The sequence below is a fragment of the Sceloporus undulatus genome, chromosome 1 (assembly GCF_019175285.1).
Source record: "Sceloporus undulatus isolate JIND9_A2432 ecotype Alabama chromosome 1, SceUnd_v1.1, whole genome shotgun sequence".
NCBI lineage: Eukaryota > Metazoa > Chordata > Lepidosauria > Squamata > Phrynosomatidae > Sceloporus > Sceloporus undulatus.
Window position 1 is genome coordinate 2788366 of NC_056522.1, and position 20857 is coordinate 2809222.

The following is a 20857-nucleotide window of genomic DNA, read 5'->3' on the forward strand; positions in this document are numbered from 1 at the left end:
TAAAAACAATATATTTCCCTCCCCCCCCCTTAAAAAGTTATTAAACTGCATATCTAAATTAAAACCACAATAACTAGTTAGAACAACAATAAATTAAAATAATACCAACCGATAACCCACTGCAACTTCAGTTCTAAAGAAAAGAAAAGCGGGCTTTGGAGACATTACTGAGGCGGGGGGAGATCCTGAGATCCTGAGGCTGGGATATTTTAGTCTGGGAAGGCCTGCCTGAAGAGATCCGTCTTGACAGCCTTTTTGAAGCTGTCCAAAGATGTTAATTGACGGATCTCGTCTGACAGGTCGTTCCAGAGCCTGGGGGCGACAGCAGAAAAAGCCCTCCAGGAGGTTGCCGCAAACCTCGGTTTTTCAGGCTGCAACAAGTTCCTCTCAGAGGACTGGAGGGCGTGGGGAGGATTGTATGGGAAGAGGCGGTCTCTGAGACAGCTTGGACCCGAGCCATTTAGGGCTTTAAAGGTAATAACCAACACCTTGTACTGGTCCTGGAAACCAATAGGCAGCCAGTGGAGGGACCTCAGAACCGGAATGATGTGGTCCCTTCTAGATGTTCCTGACACAAGCCTGGCTGCCATGTTTTGAACCAGCTGTAGTTTCCGAACCAGGCACAAGGGTAGCCCCATGTATAGTGCATTACAGAAGTCAAGGCGTGAGGTTACCAGCGCGTGCACAACAGTCTCGAGATCCCTTACTTCCAGAAAAGGGTGCAGCTGGCGTATCAGCCGAAGCTGATAACAGGCACTCCTGACCGTCGCATTCACCTCATTTGTCATCAGGAGCGACGAGTCAAGGAGCATTCACACAGCAGCCAGTTTCAGGAGGCATTTGGCAGCCAAAATCGCTCATTCCCACCTTTCCTGCAAAAGATGGCTTTTGGCAGCATGGGAAGCAGATCACATAACCATGGATCAGCAAAGTGCTATGGTGGGGAAAAGTGAGATAACAAATGATGCCAAAGCACAACTATGGTCGAACGGCAGGCTGTTGTGATAAAGTCCCAGAACCCAACTAAAATGGTGAAGGGTCTGGAAACGACGCCCTATGAGGAATGACTTTGGGAGCTGGGTAGGTTCAGCCTGGAGAAAAGAAGGTTAAGAGGGGATATGATGTTTAAATATTTGAAGGGGGATGCCATATTGAGATGGAGCAAGTTGTTGTTTTCTGCGTGCCCAGAGATAGGACCTGAAGCAATGGATGCAAGCTCCAGGAAAAGAGATTCCCCACCTCAACCTTCAGAGGAACTGTCCTTGAAGTAAGGGTTGTTTGGTAGTGGGAAGACACTCCTCTAGAAGTATGGGAGTCTCCGTCTTTGGAATTTTTAAAAAAGAGGCTGGATGGCCATCTGTCAATGAATGGGGAGCTTTGATTGAGAGTTCCTCTGCATGTCAGAATGGAGTTGGACTGGATCAGGACCTTGAGGTCTCTTCCAAACTCTAGGATTCTATGCATCAATCACTCAAATTTGCAAGAAAAGAGTTCCACCTAAACACAAGAAGAGCTTGTTTTTTGTTGGTTTTGTTTTACTCTAAAAGCTATTTGACAAAAGCGTCTGACGCTCTGGAGGGTGGTGGACTTCTTTGTACATCTGAACATGACCCCCCATGCTCACTTTGGGTTTAGGTGGGCAGCTTTGAAGAGCCATGTCATCATGGCAGGTGATTAGTTTTCATACTTTTGATATCTTGATCTCTTTCTTTTCTTTTGGTAAGTCAGTGATCTCTCTTTGCACTTGAAGATCTTCTCTAGTTCCTTCCTAGCTAGAGAGCAGAGCCCCAGCATCCATCTTTTTCCAAGACACTTTCTGGTGGTTCCTCCACATCTCATCCAAATGAGACCCTTCTCCAATCCATCCCTCACAGTGCCTGATGTGGTGGGCTATTCCTCTCCTCTTACATCCCTTTCCTGTGTGGAGTCCAGACAGCAATGCCACAGACACACAAATACACACACCCCTTCTTTAAAGTCTTCTACTTTCTGCTCCATCATTTTCTGGCCAAACACTGTTGCCCTCAGCTTTTCCACACTGGCAAAAACAGATGAGATCACCAGGTCAGGCTGCCTCCTTTCTGGCTGTTTACTTGGGTTGTGGGACTCCAAGTCCAACCTGTACCTCCGCTTCCAAGAAGGAGATATTTGTTGTCTGCTGAGCCTGGGATGAAGAGATTGGCCTGGCCCACTCATGGGCTGGATGGCCAGGAACATTTCCAACCGACCAGACCTTGGCTCATCCCAAGGCATTGGAAACTCTTGCCTTCCGAACCACCACAGCAGTGCCTCAGTTCATCCACTGCTTGGGGGGAACTGTTGCTTTTAAGAGCTGAACCTAAGGGGTCTTCTCCGTTCCATCTTCATGTTCATGACTGAATGTTCATAAACACTGGGAAGAAAGTTGTGACCAGATGTCCTAACTGCAAAGGAGAACAAGGCACTGTAAAATGTAGGACATTCAAAAAAAAAAAAAAAAGTAAAGCATCACCAAATAAAAGCTAAAAAAACCCCACTCCTATAAATATGAATCCATGTTTCTCAGTGATGCTCCAAATGGAGGGCATTTTGGAATACCTTCTGGACCAGAAGGTTGAAATGCAGGACATGTTCTGGAAAAGGAGGATGTCTGGTCATCCTGGTCTTGACTGGAAGAGCTGCTTGACAGTGGAATAGATTGCCTGGAAGGGTGGTGGACCCTTCATCTTTGGAGGTCTTTAAACAGAGGGTGGGGGTAGGTGGGGGTCTTTCAGGAATGTTTTAGCTGTGTGTTCCTGGAGATTGCCATTCCACTGGATGCCCACCAGTATGATTGGCCACACAGCCACAAGTGCGATGTGCTGCCTGTACAGTGCACCAGTATGCTGAGTGATCCATTGGCAAAGCACAATGATGGAGGCCCCCAATACATGCCCTACTGTCTGGTTTGTGTGTTGCAACTGCATCCATTGCATTATTGGCAATTTGCCCTGTTTGATGTACTTTCGTGTTTTTGCACTGCTGCAATCCCACACTGACACTGGACCGTTTGTATGCTGATGCAATGATGCACATTTTCTGCCTTGAGTCAGAATATCCCAGCTTCTTGTTGCTCCAGTTTTTAGCCCCGGAGTGGGGCTCTATGTCTATTTCCACCTGGTTTCACCTTGAGCGTAGTTCCTGCCTGGCAGGGAGCTGGACCAGATGGCCCTGGGGTCTCTTCCAACTCTATGATTCTATAATTCTATGATTGGCCATACAGCCACAAGTGTGATGCACTACCTGTATGCTGAGTGATCCATTGCAAAGCACCATCATGGAGGCCCCCTTTACATGCCCCACTGTTGAACTGTCTGGTTTGTGTATTGCAATTATATCCATTCCATTATTGGCAACTTGACCTGTTTGATGTACTTTTGTGTTTTTGCACTGCTGCAATCCAGCACTGATGCTGGGCTGTTTGTATGCCATTGCAATGGTGTGCATTTTCTGCCTTGAGTCGGAGTATCCCAGCTTCTTTTTGCTCCAGTTGTTAGCCCTGGTGTGGGGCTTTATGTCAATTTCCACCTGGTTTTCCCTTGAGCGTTGTCTACACAGCCAAGCTTCAAAGAGGTTAGAAGCTGCTTTATTTGGCCAGTGTGGCTAACCCTACAGTCCCTGTCTTCATGGACCAGAATACCTTGGGAGTAGTCTGGACCCAGAGATGCCCCAACTTCCCTTGTTAACTGGCACTCCCACTGCAATATGTCCCATTGTGCTTCTTGGGGTGGCTGCCACTGGGTCACTTGCTCTGAGTCATTTGATCTCAGGTCAGAACAAGACACTCAGCATCAACCATGGCTGGATGCCTCATTCTGACCTCAGAGCAAGTGCCTTGACAATTATGTGGCCATGCCAAGTGGCACAGTGGTACTGTGTCACTTCAAATTGTTTTTAGCGTTTACATTTCTATACCACTTATCAGTGAACTCAGCACTCTCTTGGCTGGGTACTCATTTTACCTATCTATGAATGGATGGATGGCTGAGTGGACCCTGGAGCTCTGCCTGGGATTGAACTCATAACCTTAGGGCTGCAGTAGTGATAGTTACGGTAACCACTGTGCCACCAGACCTCCTTATTTTGGTACAATAAGGGCAGACTTATCATGGGGTTTTCTGGGGCTGAGAGTGTGTGACTTGCCCAAGGTCACCCAATGGGCTTCCATGGGTGAGCAGGACTCAAATCCCGGTCACCCAGAGTCCTAGTCTGACTTCCAAACCACTGGACCATATTGGCTCTCTTTTAATGATGGCAGAGATCAAATTATTTCCATGTGCTACACTGCCCTCTCCATGGGAATACGGCAAGGCTTAATAAATAAATGATAAATAAAACTTTTATTTATATCCCGCTTTTTGTGAAAACAATCAATCTACAAACATATACGCCATCTCAAAAAGAATTAAACAATCAGAATTAAAATTATATAAAAACATTAAATCTAATAACGGTGGGCAGAATAATAACGTATATGGGAGAGTACTTTAATCAATTGTATAGCTGAGTACTTTAATCAATTCAAAAGGTTAGTTGCAGACTGCGGATAGAAGACAGAAAAGCAAATTGGATAGGAGACAGAAATGAAATTTGAGATCACGCACTTTGCCAAAGAAAAGACGACCGAAGGTTTTTATAACAGCCTTCGTCAAAATGTATATACATACATGGTATTTTAACTTTAACCTTTGCAATTATCCAACTGTTTAATAGGGATGTTTTTTAGAATGGTTTACACTGCTCTTATTGTTTTAAATGGTTATTGCCCTCATTTTCCCACTGATTTTGTGTATATACAAAATATATATTTTCAGTGTATGCATGTATGTATACACGCGCACACACACACACACACACACACACACACACACACAAGCCAGTGTGGTGTAGTGGTTTGAGCATTGATCTAGGACTCTGGAGACCAGGGTTCAATTCTGGGCCAAGTGTCCTAGTAGAGCACAAGTTGAACATGAGTCAACAGTGTGATGCAGCTGCTAAAAAAGCCAATGCAATTATAAGCTGGATCAATAGACGTATAATGTCTAGATCAAGGGAAGTAATAGTGCCACTCCATTCTGCTTTGGTCAGGCCTCACCTGGAATAATGCTGTGTCCAGTTCTGGGCAAAACAATTAAAAAAGGACGTTGAGAAGCTGGAGAATGTCCAGAGGAGGGAGACCATCTGGAAACCATGCCCTATGAGGAACACCTTAGGGAGCTGGGGATGTTTAGCCTGGAGAAGAGAAGGGTTAAATGGTGACATGATAGTCCTGTTTAAGTATTTGAAGGGGTGCCATATTGAGGAGGGAGCTCACTTGTTTTCTGTTGCTCCAGAGAACAGGACCCGGAACAATGGATGCAGGCTACAGGAAAAGAGATTCCACCTCAACATTAGGAAGAACATCTAGACAGTAAGAGCTGTTTGTCAGTAGAAGACACTACTTTGGATGGTGGCAGAGTCTCCTTTTTAGGAGCCTTTTAAATAGAGACTGGATGGGAATCTGTTGGGGATGCTTTGATTGAGAGTTCCTGCATGGCAGAAAAGATGGATTGGATGGCCCTGGTGGTGTATTCCAACTCTAGGATGTTATGATTCTATGATCTGCTCAACTTCTATGCAGAAAATATCATACAGAAAAGCAGGCTTGGACACAGAAGAAGGAGGGATGAAGATAGGAGGATGGCATATCAATGCAGAAGACACCATTCTACTGTAATTTCTGGCATGTAAGACTACATTTTAAACCAGGAAAATCTTCTCAAAAGTACGTGGGGTGTCATCTTATAGGACAGGTGCTGAAACTTCCAAGCTGGACTGGAGAATCTGTGGTCACCGCATATGGTGGGGGGAGCTCAAAAACGGCCACGGCCGCATCCCCGCCATATGCGGCAACTGTATGGAAGCAGCAAGGGTGCTGCTGTACAAGTACGGTAGAAGAAAATCCACTCACCAGGATTCGTGGAAAGAAGTGACTTAACGCGGTCTCGATGACGAGGAGAGGGGGTGCCTCACTGGGAAGGTGTAGGTGAAGGGCGGAGCAAGCTGCAGGCTGGGTATGGAAAAAAGCCATGTTGGGCTACCACTCTGATAGTCTTAGAAACAGGGAGGGCTGGCCAGGCAGGGAGAGCTGATCAATCCAAGTAGGCTTTGTATACAACAAGTTTTCCTGCTAAGTACCTGCATGTCATAAGCATTTGAATTAAAATTACCATATTGAACTCAAATCTGACATTTTTAAAATTTTTATTTGCTGTGCATTGGAAGAGGGGTAGTCTTATACAGCAAGTATATACCAAACTCTATATATTAACTGGAAAAGTTGGGGGTCGTTTTATACACCCAGTCATCTCATACACCGGAAAATACGGTACTAGCAGAAAATATTGCAGGCCTGAAAGAGAGGAAGGCCACATGCTAGATAGACGGACTCTATTAAGGAAATCGTGGGTACGAATTTGCAGGATTTATTTATTATTATTATTATTATTATTAACCTTTATTTATGAAGCGCTGTAAATTTACACAGCGCTGTACATGCAATCCTTTTAGTTAGACGGTTCCCTGCCCTCAGGCTTACAATCTAAAAAAGACAAGACACAGAAGGAGAAGGGAGTGGTGAAGGGAAAGGGTCAGAGGTCCAGCAGTTCCTCTCAACCTCCGAGGCCTGGACCAAGGCAGATGGACTGAAGGGAGGGCTTGGCTTCAAAATGGAAGGTTAATCATTATCCAGGGAAAATACATACTCTCAAGTAGGATAATACATATACAATACATAGCAATACAGGAAATGGATCGATAAACAGCCAACAACAGAACATCAGATAGTAAGCGACAATTATGCGATGCCTGGGAAGGCTTCTCTGAATAGGATGGTTTTCAACTCCGTTTTGAAGCTGGTTAAAGAAGTGATGGCTCTTGCTTGTGGAGGAAGAAGGTTCCAGGAGTGAGGGGCAGCAAGTGAAAAGGGGCGAATCCGGGATGGGGCAGAGGAAATCCTGGGCTGAGACAGGAACCCTTGACTACCAGAACGGAGGGCCCTGGTGGGAAGGTGAGGAGAAAGAAGGTCTGATAGGTAAGGAGGGGCCAGTCCATGGAGGGCTTTGAATGTCGACAGCAGGAGCTTATACTGAATGCGGAAAGGGAGAGGGAGCCAGTGAAGGGATGCCAACACAGGAGAGATGTGGTCAGAGCGGTGGGTGGAAGTGATAATGCGTGCAGCTGAATGCTGGACAGAGATTAAAGGACGGAGGTGAGAAAAAGGAAGCCCAGCCAGGAGGACATTACAGTAATCCAGTCGTGAGATCACTAGGGCATGGACCAGGATCATGGCAGTAGAGGCGGAGAGATATGGTCGGATTTTGGCAATATTGTACAAAAAGAATCTACAAGCCTTGGCTGTGGTCTGGATCTGAGGGATACAGGACAGAAAGGAATCAAAGATAAAACCAAGACTGTGGGCTTGCTGGACTGGTTGAATAGAAATGTTGTCCACAGAGACAGAAAAGGAGTGTTGAAGGGTGGGCTTAGGAGGAAAGACAAGAAGCTCCATCTTGGACATGTTGAGCTTCAACCGCCGATGGCGCATCCACTGCGAGACAGCTGTAAGGCAAGAAGAGACTTGCTGTTCAAGCCTTGGAGAAAGGTCAGGGGCAGAAAGATACAGCTGGGTGTCATCGACATACAGATGGTAGGAAAAACCAAAAGAGCTGATGAGTTTTCCTAAGGACAGTGTGTAGAGAGAAAACAGAAGGGGACCCAGAACAGAGCCCTGGGGAACTCCAACAGATAAGGGAACAGGAGAAGAAGTCAGACCCCCTGCAACTACTGTAAAAGATCTGCCAGACAAGTAAGATCTAAGCCAGTCGAGAACAGAGTCTGAGAACCCAAGGTCAGAGAGTATGTCAATTAGGAGACAGTGATCAACAGTGTCAAAGGCTGCAGACAAATCGAGAAGAATGAGAACAGAGTAAAGGCCATTAGCCTTGGCCTGTAAAAGGTCATTCGAGATCTTAGTGAGAGCTGTCTCTGTAGAATGCCTTGGGCGGAAACCAGACTGAAAGGGATCGAGAATGGAGTTGGCTTCAAGAAACTCAAGACAGCGCGAATAGACAACCCGTTCCAAAACCTTAGAAAGAAAGGGGAGAAGAGAAATTGGACGATAGCTAGACAAAGAGGAGGGGTCAAGAGAAGGTTTTTTCAGAATTGGGGAAATGAGAGCATGTTTGAAGTCCGACGGGAAGGAGCCTGTAGAGAGAGAGAGATTGAAGATATGGAGAAGCGAGGGCAGAAAGGAGGGAGCTATAGAGATTAGAAGACGAGTAGGAATTGGATCAAGTGGACAGGTTGCAGGTTTGCAAGAGTTCAGAAGTGTAGAGAGTTCATCCAAAGAGGCAGGAGGAAAGACAGAAAATTTGTTAGGCGAAGGCGATAGAAGATTAAGAGCAGAAGAAGAATCAGGAGGGACTATCTCAGAGCGAATAGTGGTAATCTTAGAGATGAAATAGTTAGCAAAGTCATTAGGAGAGAAAGATGAAGAGACAGGAGGAGAGGGAGGTTTAAGCAAAGTGTTGAAGGTGGAGAACAAACGCTGTGGGCGCCTCTCACTGGCAGAGATCAATGATTTGTAATAATTCTGTTTAGCCATAGAGAGGGCGCGTGAGAAGGAAGAAAGAACAAATTTGAAATGGATAAAATCAGCCCACTCTTTGGACTTTCTCCAAAGACGTTCGGCCGCTCTAGAGCAGGACCGGAGAAACTTAATGTTGGGGGTAAGCCAGGATCTGAGCAGAGCAGCAGAGGACAGGTGGGCTTGGAGATATTTCATCCACAGGGTCGCCATGGGTCAAGATCAGCTCAAGGGTGGTTAAGACCACCAACAACAGAGATACCTCCCAGTGCCTTAGTTCAACACTCAAAGCACTACCACAAGCTGTGCTCTCCATAATTTCTTTATTTCAAATGTAGTCGTGTGCCATAAAGGGGTTTCTGACATATGACGGCTGATGGGGTTTTTCTGGGGCCGAGAGGATGTGACTTGTCGAAAGTCACCCAATGGGTTTCCATGGCCAAGCAGGGATTTGAGTCATAGTCCAGCATTCAAACCACTACAGCATGCTGACTCTCATATATATATATATATATATATATATATATATATTAGAGAGAGAGGATTGCAGGTTTGGCTTGGGGGGGGTCTGCTATCTTTTTTATTTTCTATTTCGAACACAGAAATAATTAAAACGCTAGCCCGCAAAGTGGATGGAGGTCTATGAAGTGGCTAAAAACAATGCATTCTTTTGGGTAGCTTGATCCACCGTTGGGACCCGCTTGGCTTCATGTCCATCAAAAAACCGCTCAGATTAACTACATAGTTTCAGGAGAGACGGAGCCAAATTGCTTGCGCAAAAACTAATAGGAGAATTTATGTAACTGTCAAGCAGAAGAGAAGGGCATTTCACTAAGTAACCCAGCATCCAAACATGGGGTTATATAAAGTGGGTGACCAGAGGTCCTCTTAGCCATACAGGTGGACAGGACACCGCAAAATGTAGGACATTCCAGAAAAAGGTAGGGCACAGCCAAAGAAAATCTAAAAACACTCCTAGAAATATAAATTCATGCTTCTCAGTCATGCTCAAAATGGAGGACATTTTGGAATTCCTCCTGGACAGAAGGCTGTAATGTCAGACATGAAAGGAGGACATCTGCTCACCCAATTATAACATAGATGGATAGTCAGGGGCCAAGTCAAGTGTATGTGTGTACCTGCAAATCACCTGTTGACTTATTGGTACCCAATGCATTTTGTAGGGTTTTCTTAAGGAAGGAATCCTCAGAAGTGGTTTTTGCCAGTTCCTTCCTCTAAAATAGAGCCTACAGCACTTGATATTCATTGGTGATCTCCCATCCAAGGACTAACCATGGCTGACACTGCTTAGCTTCCAAGATCAGACAGGATCCGGTGCCTTTGGCATATTTAGTTATGTGTATGCATGTGCCTTCATGTTACCTGTCAACTTATGAATTTCTTAGGATTTCCCTAGGCAAGGAATCCTCAGTGGTGGTTTTGCCAGCTCCTTCCTCTAAAACTGAACCTACCGCACCTGGGATTTGTTGGTGGTCTCCCATCCAAGCACTAACTTGGGCTGACCCTGCTTAGCTTCCGAGATCAGAAAGGATCTGGTGCCTTTTGGGCCAAGAACATTTTTCTAAGCTGCTTGTGCTGAATTTTAGAGGGAGTCTTGTGAGAGCCAACATGGTGCAGTGGTTTGAGCACTGAAGTACGATTCTGGACATCACGCTTGATTCATGAAAACCCACTGAGTGACGCTGATGAGTCACACACTCTCAGCCTCAGAAAATCTCATGACTGGTCCACCTTAGGGATGTCATAAGTCAGAAATGACTTTAAGGCACACAACAACAACAACTTGTGAAATTTAGCAGCTTTCTCAAAGCCCTCATATAGTACTAACAGGATCTAAGTACCCTGAGAGGGCTAGATCCCATCTAATCTTGGAGGCTAGGCAGGGTCAGACCTAGTTAGTACTTGGATGGGAGACAGCCAACGAATTCCAGGTGCTGTGTAGGCTGCATTTCCCAAGCTTGGTTTCTGTACCAGTTCCTGAAAATGGAAAATATTCAGCCACTTTTTTTGTCCTATAAGAAAGGCCATCAGCTGGAAGATGGAACAAGTTTGTACAAGTTGAAAAGGTAGGGTGATAAGATGCAGCCCTGCCTGACTCCTCTGCCAATTGGGAACCATTCTGTTCTGTTCCGGCAGTAGCTTCTTGTCCTGAGTACAGATTCCTCATCAGGACTATCAGATGTATTAGCACTCCCATGTCTTTAAGGGCCTTCCATAGCCTTTCATGATCTATCCAGGCAAAGGCTTTGCTATAGTCCAGTGATGGCGAATCTATGGCACGCGTGCCAGAGGTGGCACTCAGAGCCCTCTCTGTGGGCACATGTGCTGTCGCCCCAGCACAGAGTTTGTTTCTAGAAAGCCAGAGGGACATGGCACTTTGCAATAAATAAGTGGGTTTTGGGTTGCACTTTGGGCACTCGGCCTCTAAAAGCTTCACCATCACTGCTATAGTCTATAAAGCACATGCTGATTTTCTTTTGGAATTCCCTGCCATCGTATGTTTGCAGTGAGGTCCCTAGTTCAGGATTTCCTTTCTTGAATCTTGCTCAGACCTCTGGGATTTCTTTTTCCATGGATGGCTGGGTTGTTGCAGAATTTTGAGCATTGTTTTGCTGAAGATGCCAGCCACAGATGCTGGCAAAACATCAGGAAAAAACTCTTCTAGAACATGGCCACATAACCTGAAAAACCCGCAAAGAAACATGGATGCCAGCCATGAAAGCCTTCGACTTCACATGATTTTACTTGCATGGGATATTACAGCTATGATCCTACAGATGCTGCAATCTTTTGTGTCTCCTTTTTTTGTGGATGGGGATGTATATTGATCATTTCCAATGTGTTGGCCATTGTTTAGTTTTCCACATCTGTTGACATTATGTTGGTAAGCACTGGCGTTGACTCTGTCAATGTGGACTGAAGCAGTTTGATTGGAATATCATCTCTTCCTGGTAATTTATTTTTTGCCATTTCTCTTATTGCAGCTTCCATCTCACTTTTTAGAATTTGGGTTTCATCTTCATACAGCTCTTTGGTCCATGAGTCCATCATACACTCACGGATTTCCTAAAGCAAACCTAGCACAGGGATTTTGTGGCAAGATTTGTTCAGAGAGGGTTTGCTTTTGCCCTCCTCTGAGGCTGAGAGAGTGTGTCTTCCCCAAGGTCAGCTCTCAGCTCTCAGCAAATGCAGTGAGAGTGACAACAGATAAGAGATATCTCTTTACATTAGGAAAACTTTTATTTTTATCTATTTATTTAATCCAACCTGAGACACAACCTCCACAACCCCATCACTGCTCCATGGAGAGCAATAACAAACAACCTCTCTTCTTGTCCCGAAGTCTGGAGTAATAAAATCCATACTTTCGATTATTTTGCTGCTCCTTTCATGTTTGTTTCCATTGGCCTCCCTCAATGTACTTTGGATGATCCACAAAGGCCCAGGATCCTGTTCCATTTCCTCCATGTCTGAGAACCTTTTTAAAGAAGTCCAATAAATCATATGCAAAGTGAAACTCTACATCAGAGTGAAATAAATCAGATGGCCTTTTTGCTAGAGAAAATACAGCAAGCTTCCCCCTTTCCTTTTTTGGGGGAGAAAAAAAGTCACTTGTCAACACAATTTGGAGACAAAAACATGTTCCAATGGGTATTTTGTTTTTCTGCTTTCTAATACAGGCTCTGGAGCGGAACCAAGATTGAGAATGAACATCTGGGAGATTGACAATATTTCCAGAGGATTAGAATACAGAGCAATGCTCAAAAGTGGAATTTGACAAAGACTTGGGCAATAGGGTTGCCAGATGGGGAGCATCCCAGGGCCAAAGCCTAAGATTTAGAGACAACTTGGGCCCTGGTGGTTTTCAAGGAAGATGCCACAAAGTCATGGCCTCCCGTTGTCCTGATCTGAGCTCAGAAGTGCTGCCAGCACCTATACCTGCGCAACGTGCTAAAGAATAATTCAGAGGCTCCAAATTCTATATACAGTCGGTCCTCCTCATCCATGCATTTTTATCCACGGATTCAAGCATCCATGGCTTGAAAATATTTAAGGAAAAAAGTATAAATTCCAAATAGCAAACCTTGATTTTCCATTATATATAAGAGACACCATTTTGCTCTGCCATTATATTTAATGGGACTTGAGTATCCATGGATTTTGTTATCCATTGAGGATCTTGGAAACAAACCCCAGTGAATAACAAGGTCCCACTGTAAAGAACTTTATTACAGCACTACAGTATATGCAAACCAACAGTTATCCAACCAACCATCCACTAACAACAGCAACCCACAGTGAACACAGGCCACTTCCATATTTATACACTATGTCCATGGCACGATCATCTCACATAGGTATCTGCAATAGTCCTCCTGCATCGTGCCTGCTGTCTCATCCTGCTTGGCATCTTGTCTCTGCTGCACTTCCATCTTAAGGCCATTGCCTAACACATTTGCTGGTCCCCTCCAAGAAAGGTGCCCCACACTCCTGGGGACAGGTCATGCCTGCACCAGCAAGTCAGTCACTAAAAATATACAAGTCGCAAGGCAAGTCAGGTCAGTGTGTCATCTTCCATCAATGGATAGAAGCTACAGGAAAAGATTCCACCTCAACATTAGGAGGAACTTCCTGACAGTAAGGGCTGTTCAACAGTGGAACACACTTCTTTGGAGTTTGGAGGCTTGATAACACTACATGTGGAAAGGATCTAGGGGTTGTACGAGACCACAAGCTAAATATGAGTCAACAGTGTGGTGTCACAGTGTCTAGGATGAGGGATTTAATAGTACCAAGCTATTCTGCTTTGGTAGGCCTCACCTGGAATACTGTGTCCAGTTCTGGGCCCACAGTTCAAAAGGGATGTTGAGAAACTGGAGCATGTCCAAAGGAGGACCACAAAAATGGTGAAGGGTCTGGAAACCATGAAGCCCTATGAGGAACGGTTTAGGGAGCTGGGGATGTTTAGCCTGGAGAAGAGAAGGTTAAGAGGTGATATGAGAGCCCTGTTTTAATATTAAAGGGATGTCATATTGAGGAGGGAGAAATCTTGTTTTCTGCTGCTCCTGGAACAATGGATGCAAACCAAGAGGAAAAGAGATTCCACCTCAACATTAGGAGGAACTTCCTGACCGTGAGAGCTGTTCAACAGTGGAAGACATTCCCTTGAAGAGTGGTGGACTCTCCTTCTTTGGAGTGTCTTTAAACAGAGGCTGGAGGGCCATCTGTCAATGGGGATGCTCTGATTGAGAGTTCCAGCGTGGCAGGGGATTGGACTGGATAGCCCTTGGGGTGTCTTCCAACTCTAGGATTCTAGGATTCGAGAGAGCCTTGTTTAGGTATTTGAAGGCATGTCACATTGAAGATGGAGCAAACCTTTTTTTCTGCTGCTCCAGAGAATAGGATCCTGAGCAATGGATCAAACTAAAGCAAAAGAGATTCCACCTCAGCATTAGGAAGAACTTTCTGACACTGACAGTAAGAGCTGTTTGACAGTGGAACACACTCCCTTAGAGTCTGGAGGAGTCTCCTTTTTTAGAGGTCTTTAAATGGAGGCTGGGTGGCCATGTGTCCCAGGGAATGCTTTGATGGTGTCTTCCTGCATGGCAGAAGGGAATTGAACTGGATGGCCCTTGAGGACCAGAGTTGGTCCTGCCCTCTGGTCTGTCTCTGAGAGATGTGACTCGGGAACATCCTCCTGCTTTGCTTCAGCAGAAAGTCTAACATGTCCACTGCTTCCATCTCTGAGTCAGACAGTGTTGGACTACGACCCTGGAGATAAGAGTTCGATTCCCTGCTTGGCCATACAAGGAAACCCACTGGGTGAGGCAAACATTCTCACCCCCAGAAAACCCGGTGATAGGGTTGCCTTAGGGTCACCATAATTCAGAAACAACTTGAAGACGCACAACAGCAAGGAAGTCTAAAAAGGAAGGACCTTCTCCAAGCTCGGATCCCACTCATTTCTGACTTGGATGGACTGCTCTCTTTATTTTGGTTTCAGTAGCAGAAGATCTGCTTTGTGTTAGATCCAAAACCAGAGCCGTGGGCCACAACTTTTGTGTGTTGTTCTGGGTCCTGCACATGAGGCCAGAGGCTATTCACTGGGGCAGGTGGCTCGTTCTGCTCTGGTTGATGCCGTCTTGCAACTTCAGCTTGGCTGGCCGTAAGAGGGAGGTTTGGGTCCAGCCGGAGGAGGTCCTTCACATGTGTGTATTCACAGGGTCGAACCGCACACTCCTAATAAGTTCCTTCTGTCCCCGAATCTGCTGGAGAACAACCTTGAAATGCACCTCCTGTTTCCTGGATGTTTTCCAACGTGCCTTTCGTCCCACAATATCCAAGTTTTTAGCATTCTTTCAAGCAAGGAATTCTTTGGGTCCTTACTTCTCCAGCCCTTTGCTGGAGAGGGGATTAAAAGCTAGCTTGATTTCTGAGCAACTGCATCTCCGGCATCCTGTTTTGCAGGAGGCACTGGAGAAATTGGAAGGGGGGAAAGAGAAAGAGATTTATCATTCTTTCAACAGCTCTCCCGCTGGGTTGAGAATCACAAGGAATTCATCAGTCATGTTAAAACATCCTCAGAGGTAAACAAATCCAACCAACCGGCCTGAGAAGTCACAATTTCCTCTATCTATCTATCTATCCATCCATCCTTTTATATATATTTTTATATATACTGTTGGCCCTCCGTTTTCATGGAGGATCTGTTCTGGACCCCTCCACAAAAACGAAGGCTCATGCATATTCAAGCCCCATAGGCTTGAATGGCATGCACCCCATTGACAATAGTGGAGGTTGCCCCCTCCACAGATATTTGAGGTTGCGGATCTTAGATCCATGCGTTAGGAGGGGTGACTGTATATACTTTTTTCCTCCCAAGAATTTGATTTAGTGGGTATAAGGAGTTGATTTGTTGTGTGCCTTCAAGTTGTTTCTGACTTATGGTGACCCTAATGCAAACCTATCATGGGGTTTTCTTGGCATGTTTAATCAAAGGGGGCATCCTCTGAGGCTGAGAGTGTGTGACCTCCCTATGGCCATCCACTGAGTTTCCATAAGCCAGCATGGCATAGCGGGTTGAATGTTAGGACTATGGAGACCAGGATTCGAATCCTCACTCAGTCATATAAACCCACTGGGTGTCCTTGGGCAAGTCACACATTCTCAGCCTCAGAGGAATGCAATGGCAAACCCCCTCTGAAGAAACTTGCCAGGAAAACTGCATGATAGGGATGCCATAAGTCCAAAACAACTTGAAGACTTACAACAACAACAACAACAACAACTGGGTTGATGGTATCGCTCAATGGAGAACCTTAGTTCAGCTTTCAAAGTAGTCTGCATATTTGCCAACTGCAAACTAATTCTTTTTCAACAGGTAATAGCTGAAATGCCCAAAACATAAGATGACACCACAGGCTGAATGCAGCTACAAGGCCATTGCACACACTTCAACATTTCACATGTGAAAGCCCAGAGATGTGTGGTCAACAAACATCAGAATGTGATGAAGCTGGTTTGCTTGGCATCTGAATTCCCTCTTTAGCTGTCACACCTCAATCCCAGATGGCTACTGAGACCCATCCGTTCTGGATCTCCATTGATTGTAATGTCTTACCCTTACCAAAGCCTTAATCGATTCACTTTTCATTCTTTGCTTCTTAGTCCTTACGTGTGTGTGTGTGTGTGTGTGAGAGAGAGAGAGAGAGAGACAGACAGACAGACAGACAGACAGACAGACAGAGCATGTGTTTTGGTGTGTAAGTTAGGGTCTAGATTCTTGGAAGGGCCATATTCTCCCATGTGAGATGGCCCTTCACTCTATCCAAGAGAACTCCCCTTAATAAACTACAACCAATTTGGATTTGCCTCTGGAGTTCTGTGTGAATCCGGACTTGGTATACATTGGGTGATTATCCCGGGCTGCCATACTATGTCTCTAATTGAGCTATTATAAAAATTCCTCTATAATTTGTGGGTGCACATTTTTGGTAACACCAGTGGAATGAAAAAGCCCTGGCGGCGCAGTGATTAAATGCTGCTGCTGCAGCCACAATATTGTGAGCTCAATCCTACAGGGCTCCAAGGTCCATTCAGCCTTGCATCCTTTCTCAGGTTGGTAAAATGAGTATCCAGTTTGTTGGGGGCATATGGATTACACATTGTAGACTGGTTAGAGTGCTTAAGTGCTCTGATAAACGGTATAGAAATATACTTGCTATTGTTAGATTGCTATTGAATTTGATCCCAGGGCTCCAAGGTCGACTCAGCAGTGCATCTTTTCATCGGTCGGTAAAACGAGTCCCCAACTTGTTGGGGGCAATTGGCTTACAGATTGTAAACCACTTAGAGAGTGCTTAGTTCATGATGAAGTGGTATAGATATGTAAATGCTGTTGCTATTCCGCAGCAACATCTGGATGCATTACTAAAGTGGAAGGAGTGAATCAATGAGTGGTGGCAGCAAGTTCTTTAGATAAAGGGATCCCATCCAGCTCAAGCATGAAAAGGAGGAGGGTCCAGAGAACCCCCGCAAGACATTTTTGCAAACATGAGCTAGTTTTGTGCACTATTTTGAATCCTTTGCCAGGGCTAGAGAGTCCTACACAGCCCTCGCCAAACTACAAATCCCAGGTTTCCATAGGACATGGAGTTGTGGCTGTTAAGGGGTGGGGATGAAGCTGCCATAACTGTACAGTGTGGACACATCCCAGATCTGTCAAAATTACATAGTTTTTGGAAGCTGTCATCCCACACATCTGGAGTGCAGCAGGTTGAAGCAAGCTGCTCCATGGCCTTGGTCTAAGATAGCTCCTTTGTTTAGCCTTCGGATTTAGAACCCTGAGCCAAAATAAGGTCAGCGCAATGGTTTCGCAGATGATTCATGGCTCTTTCTCTCTAGAGACAGTGGGGCTTTATAAAATAATAATTTTCAAAAATCGCAGGCCATGTTGCAATTTCAGCTCTAAGAAAAGTATTTTTTCCCAAAAAAGCAAAACAAAAAACAAGGTGGGTGGGTGTTTTTGTATATAATTTCATCAATGTTCCACAAGGACAACCCTTAACGATTTTTTTCTTCGGGGGACGGAAATAAACAAGGACTTGACGTTCCAGCAGCCCCTCCTTGGAAAGAAAAGCCCCACTTTCATTCTGATCATTCTCAGATGTTGCAAAGATTAAAAATAAAAAACCCAGGCCTTCGAGGGACTCTTAGCCAGAAACACTGTCCTTTTCTTTCTCTCGCCAAATGTATATCACCTCGGGGAAGCATTACTGTACGCCCTCCACCCAAATTCCTCCATGACAATGAGCTTTGAGTCACTGATTCCTTTTTTAAAGGAAGAACTTGTATTATTGCATTCATGAGCAATGCAAGGCTATTTAGTGCACAAAGCAAATCAATGTGGAAATATTTCAAACTGAACATGGAGCAGAGGTTAAGTGGGAGTTTAGCGGAGTTTGGTCTTGTCTCTGATGCTCTTTAAGGTCTATGCAAAATGTTGGGCTGCAACTCCCAACAGAAAGACCGCATCTGGTATTAACTAAGGCAGTTACAGATGTGTAATCTAGGTTGCGTTCCCACTATGATTTAAAGGGAATTGCTGATCAGGTTATATGACCGTCGTTCCCATTTGAAATTGGTTCTGATCCTACTGTGATTGGTTTCAATCATGAGGAAGCGAGGCAAATGCAAAAAACCCGCTCTTTTCTGACAATAGTTCTTTGGTGGTTCTTTTGAAAAGAAGCAATTCTGGAAGGTGTTCAACAAGAGGAAGGACAGATCAGAATCGATTCATTCTGGAGCGGAGGGACAAATGGCAGAGGGGTGTTTACCATCCCTCCCCAGTTTTGGGAGATCCACCATCACACACACACACCCCAAGCGCTGCCTTTGTGCTTCTGGTGTGACCAATGGGTGCATGATTTTTAAAACAATTGATAGAAGATGCAATTAATTGATTTTGCAACTATTTGCAATTACTCAGGGGGCAAGCTGGGCGATCAGGCCGATGACCGCTCAATGAGGCAAGTAGTTGCAAAACCAATGAGCAGAATCTCCTATCCATTTAAAAAAAAATAGTTCCCAATCTGGGCTGCCGCTTACGTCACCAAAGACATGCAGATGATTGACATGCATTTTGAAGTGGTGCAAAGTAGTGAGGATGACAATTGTGCCAAAAAAGAAGTGATTACAAGGGGATAATTAAAAGATCCACTTTCACAGTGGACCTTTTGAAATTGATTCATTGAAATGGAGGGAAGGCAAATCGCAAACCGCTTAACGGGTAATATAATAGCCCTGTTTAAATATTTGAAGGGTCATACTGAGGAGGAAACAAGCTTGTTTTCTGCTGCTCCAGAGAACAGGACCTGGAACAATGGATACAAGCTACAAGAAAAGAGATTCCACCTCAACATTGAGAAGAACGTCTTGACAATAAGATCTGTTTGACAGTGGACCACATTCATACCTCAGAGAGTGGTTGAGTCTCCTTCTTTGGAGGTCTTTAAACAGAGGCTGGATGGCCATCTCTTAAGGATGGTTTGAGGGTTCCTGCATGGAAGAATGGGGTTGGACTGGATGGCCCTTGGGGTCTCTCCCAACTCTATGATTCTATGATAAACCCAAATGGAGCCACGGCTGACTTGCTGTACACAAATTTGGCATCCAATGTCCTGCCTTCCAAAATTCCCAGTGTCATGATCTTTCCTCCTCTCAACACAGCAAGGACGCATCCAAAACATTCTGGGAAAGCACTCTGGACAGTGGCACCAGCCCAACCCACAAACCCAGAGACGGACGCCAAAGGCCCCCCTGGGATGGCTGGTGGCCACCCACTAAACCTCGCTCGACTCATTATTACAAGGATTGGGCTTGACACCCTCTCCTCCGGTCCAAGTTATTACTCACAGAGTTTGGCTTTCTGGCTTGATCTTCCTGGGGCTACACCCAAAATATTCTGGGTGGTGGCATTTGCAAATGCAAAATGGTGGGGGAAAGGATGGGGCAGCAATGAAGTGGAGGGAGAACAGAGAGAGGGATGCAACATATCCAGACAAAGGGGGAAATTAAAATAAAATAACATAATGGAAACACATTTGAAGAGATCTAGGAAACTTTAGTTCAAAGCTAATTCTCCCTACTTAGAAACAGAAGGTGGGAGACATCAGAACTGCTCTGTCTTGATTTTCTGTTGCATTTTTCTCCGTTTCACCTGCATTCTTCTCTCCTCCTTTGTTCATATTTCATTTGCAAGATCTTGGTTGGTTTCCAGCATTTTGCTTCTCTTTTTCATAGGCATTTTTAAAAAATTCATGTACACACTTTTGTGTGCGGTTTTCACCACCAACTCAGGTTGCCAGGCATATCATGCAAGTTGTTCACTCAGGCAAATTCTTCCCAACTTGCATTCTAGTTATCTCAATTCAACACGTTAAACGTCCCATTTGCTTCGTCTTCCACTGTGTTTTTTTTTAATATTAATTTTATTAGCTTTTAAAACATAAAACATATATCACCTCCAAAGTAACAACTGTATTACACATATAACACATGCCACATTACCCAGGAAAATAAGGTGAAGCTGTTGCTCCGGTTCCCAAGCAGATACTTTTTGCATGGGAGGAGGGCGAAAAAGACCCTTGGTGTTCCCACCACTACCACCATATATCCCAATCGTCCGCCATAACACCAACACTTACCTGCTAGTATGAAAACACCAACAAGGATCAAGAAAACCAGCAGATATAGCCCAACCACTGCGTATTTAAGAGCAGCCACAGACCCAAGTTGGCTGCAAGGACCTGAAGTTTTCTTCTTTCTGGCCAGTCCTGCAGAGAAAGGAGGAAAAGAGCCATTAGGCAATTCAGTAGCATCTGTTTGGTTCCAGGACCCCCTGTGGATGCCAAAATCTAAGGATGCTCAAGTCCCATTAAATACAAGAGGGCATTATTATTATTATTATTATTATTATTACTACAGTGGGCCCTTGGTATTCACTGGGATTTGGTTCCAGGATCTCCATGAATACCAAAATCTATGGACGCTCAAATCCTAAATAATGGGGTATATTATTATTATTATTATTATTACAGTGGGCCCTTGATATCTGCAGAGGTGTTGTTCTAGGAGGCCCCCCCATGGATAATAAAATCTATGGATGCTCAAATCCTATTAAATATAATGGGG

At 44.8% G+C, this 20857-nt stretch overlaps 2 protein-coding genes across 2 annotated transcripts in view; both read right to left on the minus strand.

Annotated features, from left to right (window-relative positions):
* LOC121919807 (protein FAM71C-like) overlaps window positions 1-20857 on the minus strand; it is a 1121343-nt gene that overhangs the window by 162521 nt on the left and 937965 nt on the right. The window lies entirely within an intron of this gene.
* Window positions 1-20857, minus strand: part of SCARA5 (scavenger receptor class A member 5) — a 165979-nt gene that overhangs the window by 112123 nt on the left and 32999 nt on the right. The window contains exon 3 of the mRNA XM_042448836.1: window positions 20371-20499. Coding sequence (XP_042304770.1) covers window positions 20371-20499 — 129 coding nt within the window. The remainder of the gene's footprint in view (window positions 1-20370; window positions 20500-20857) is intronic.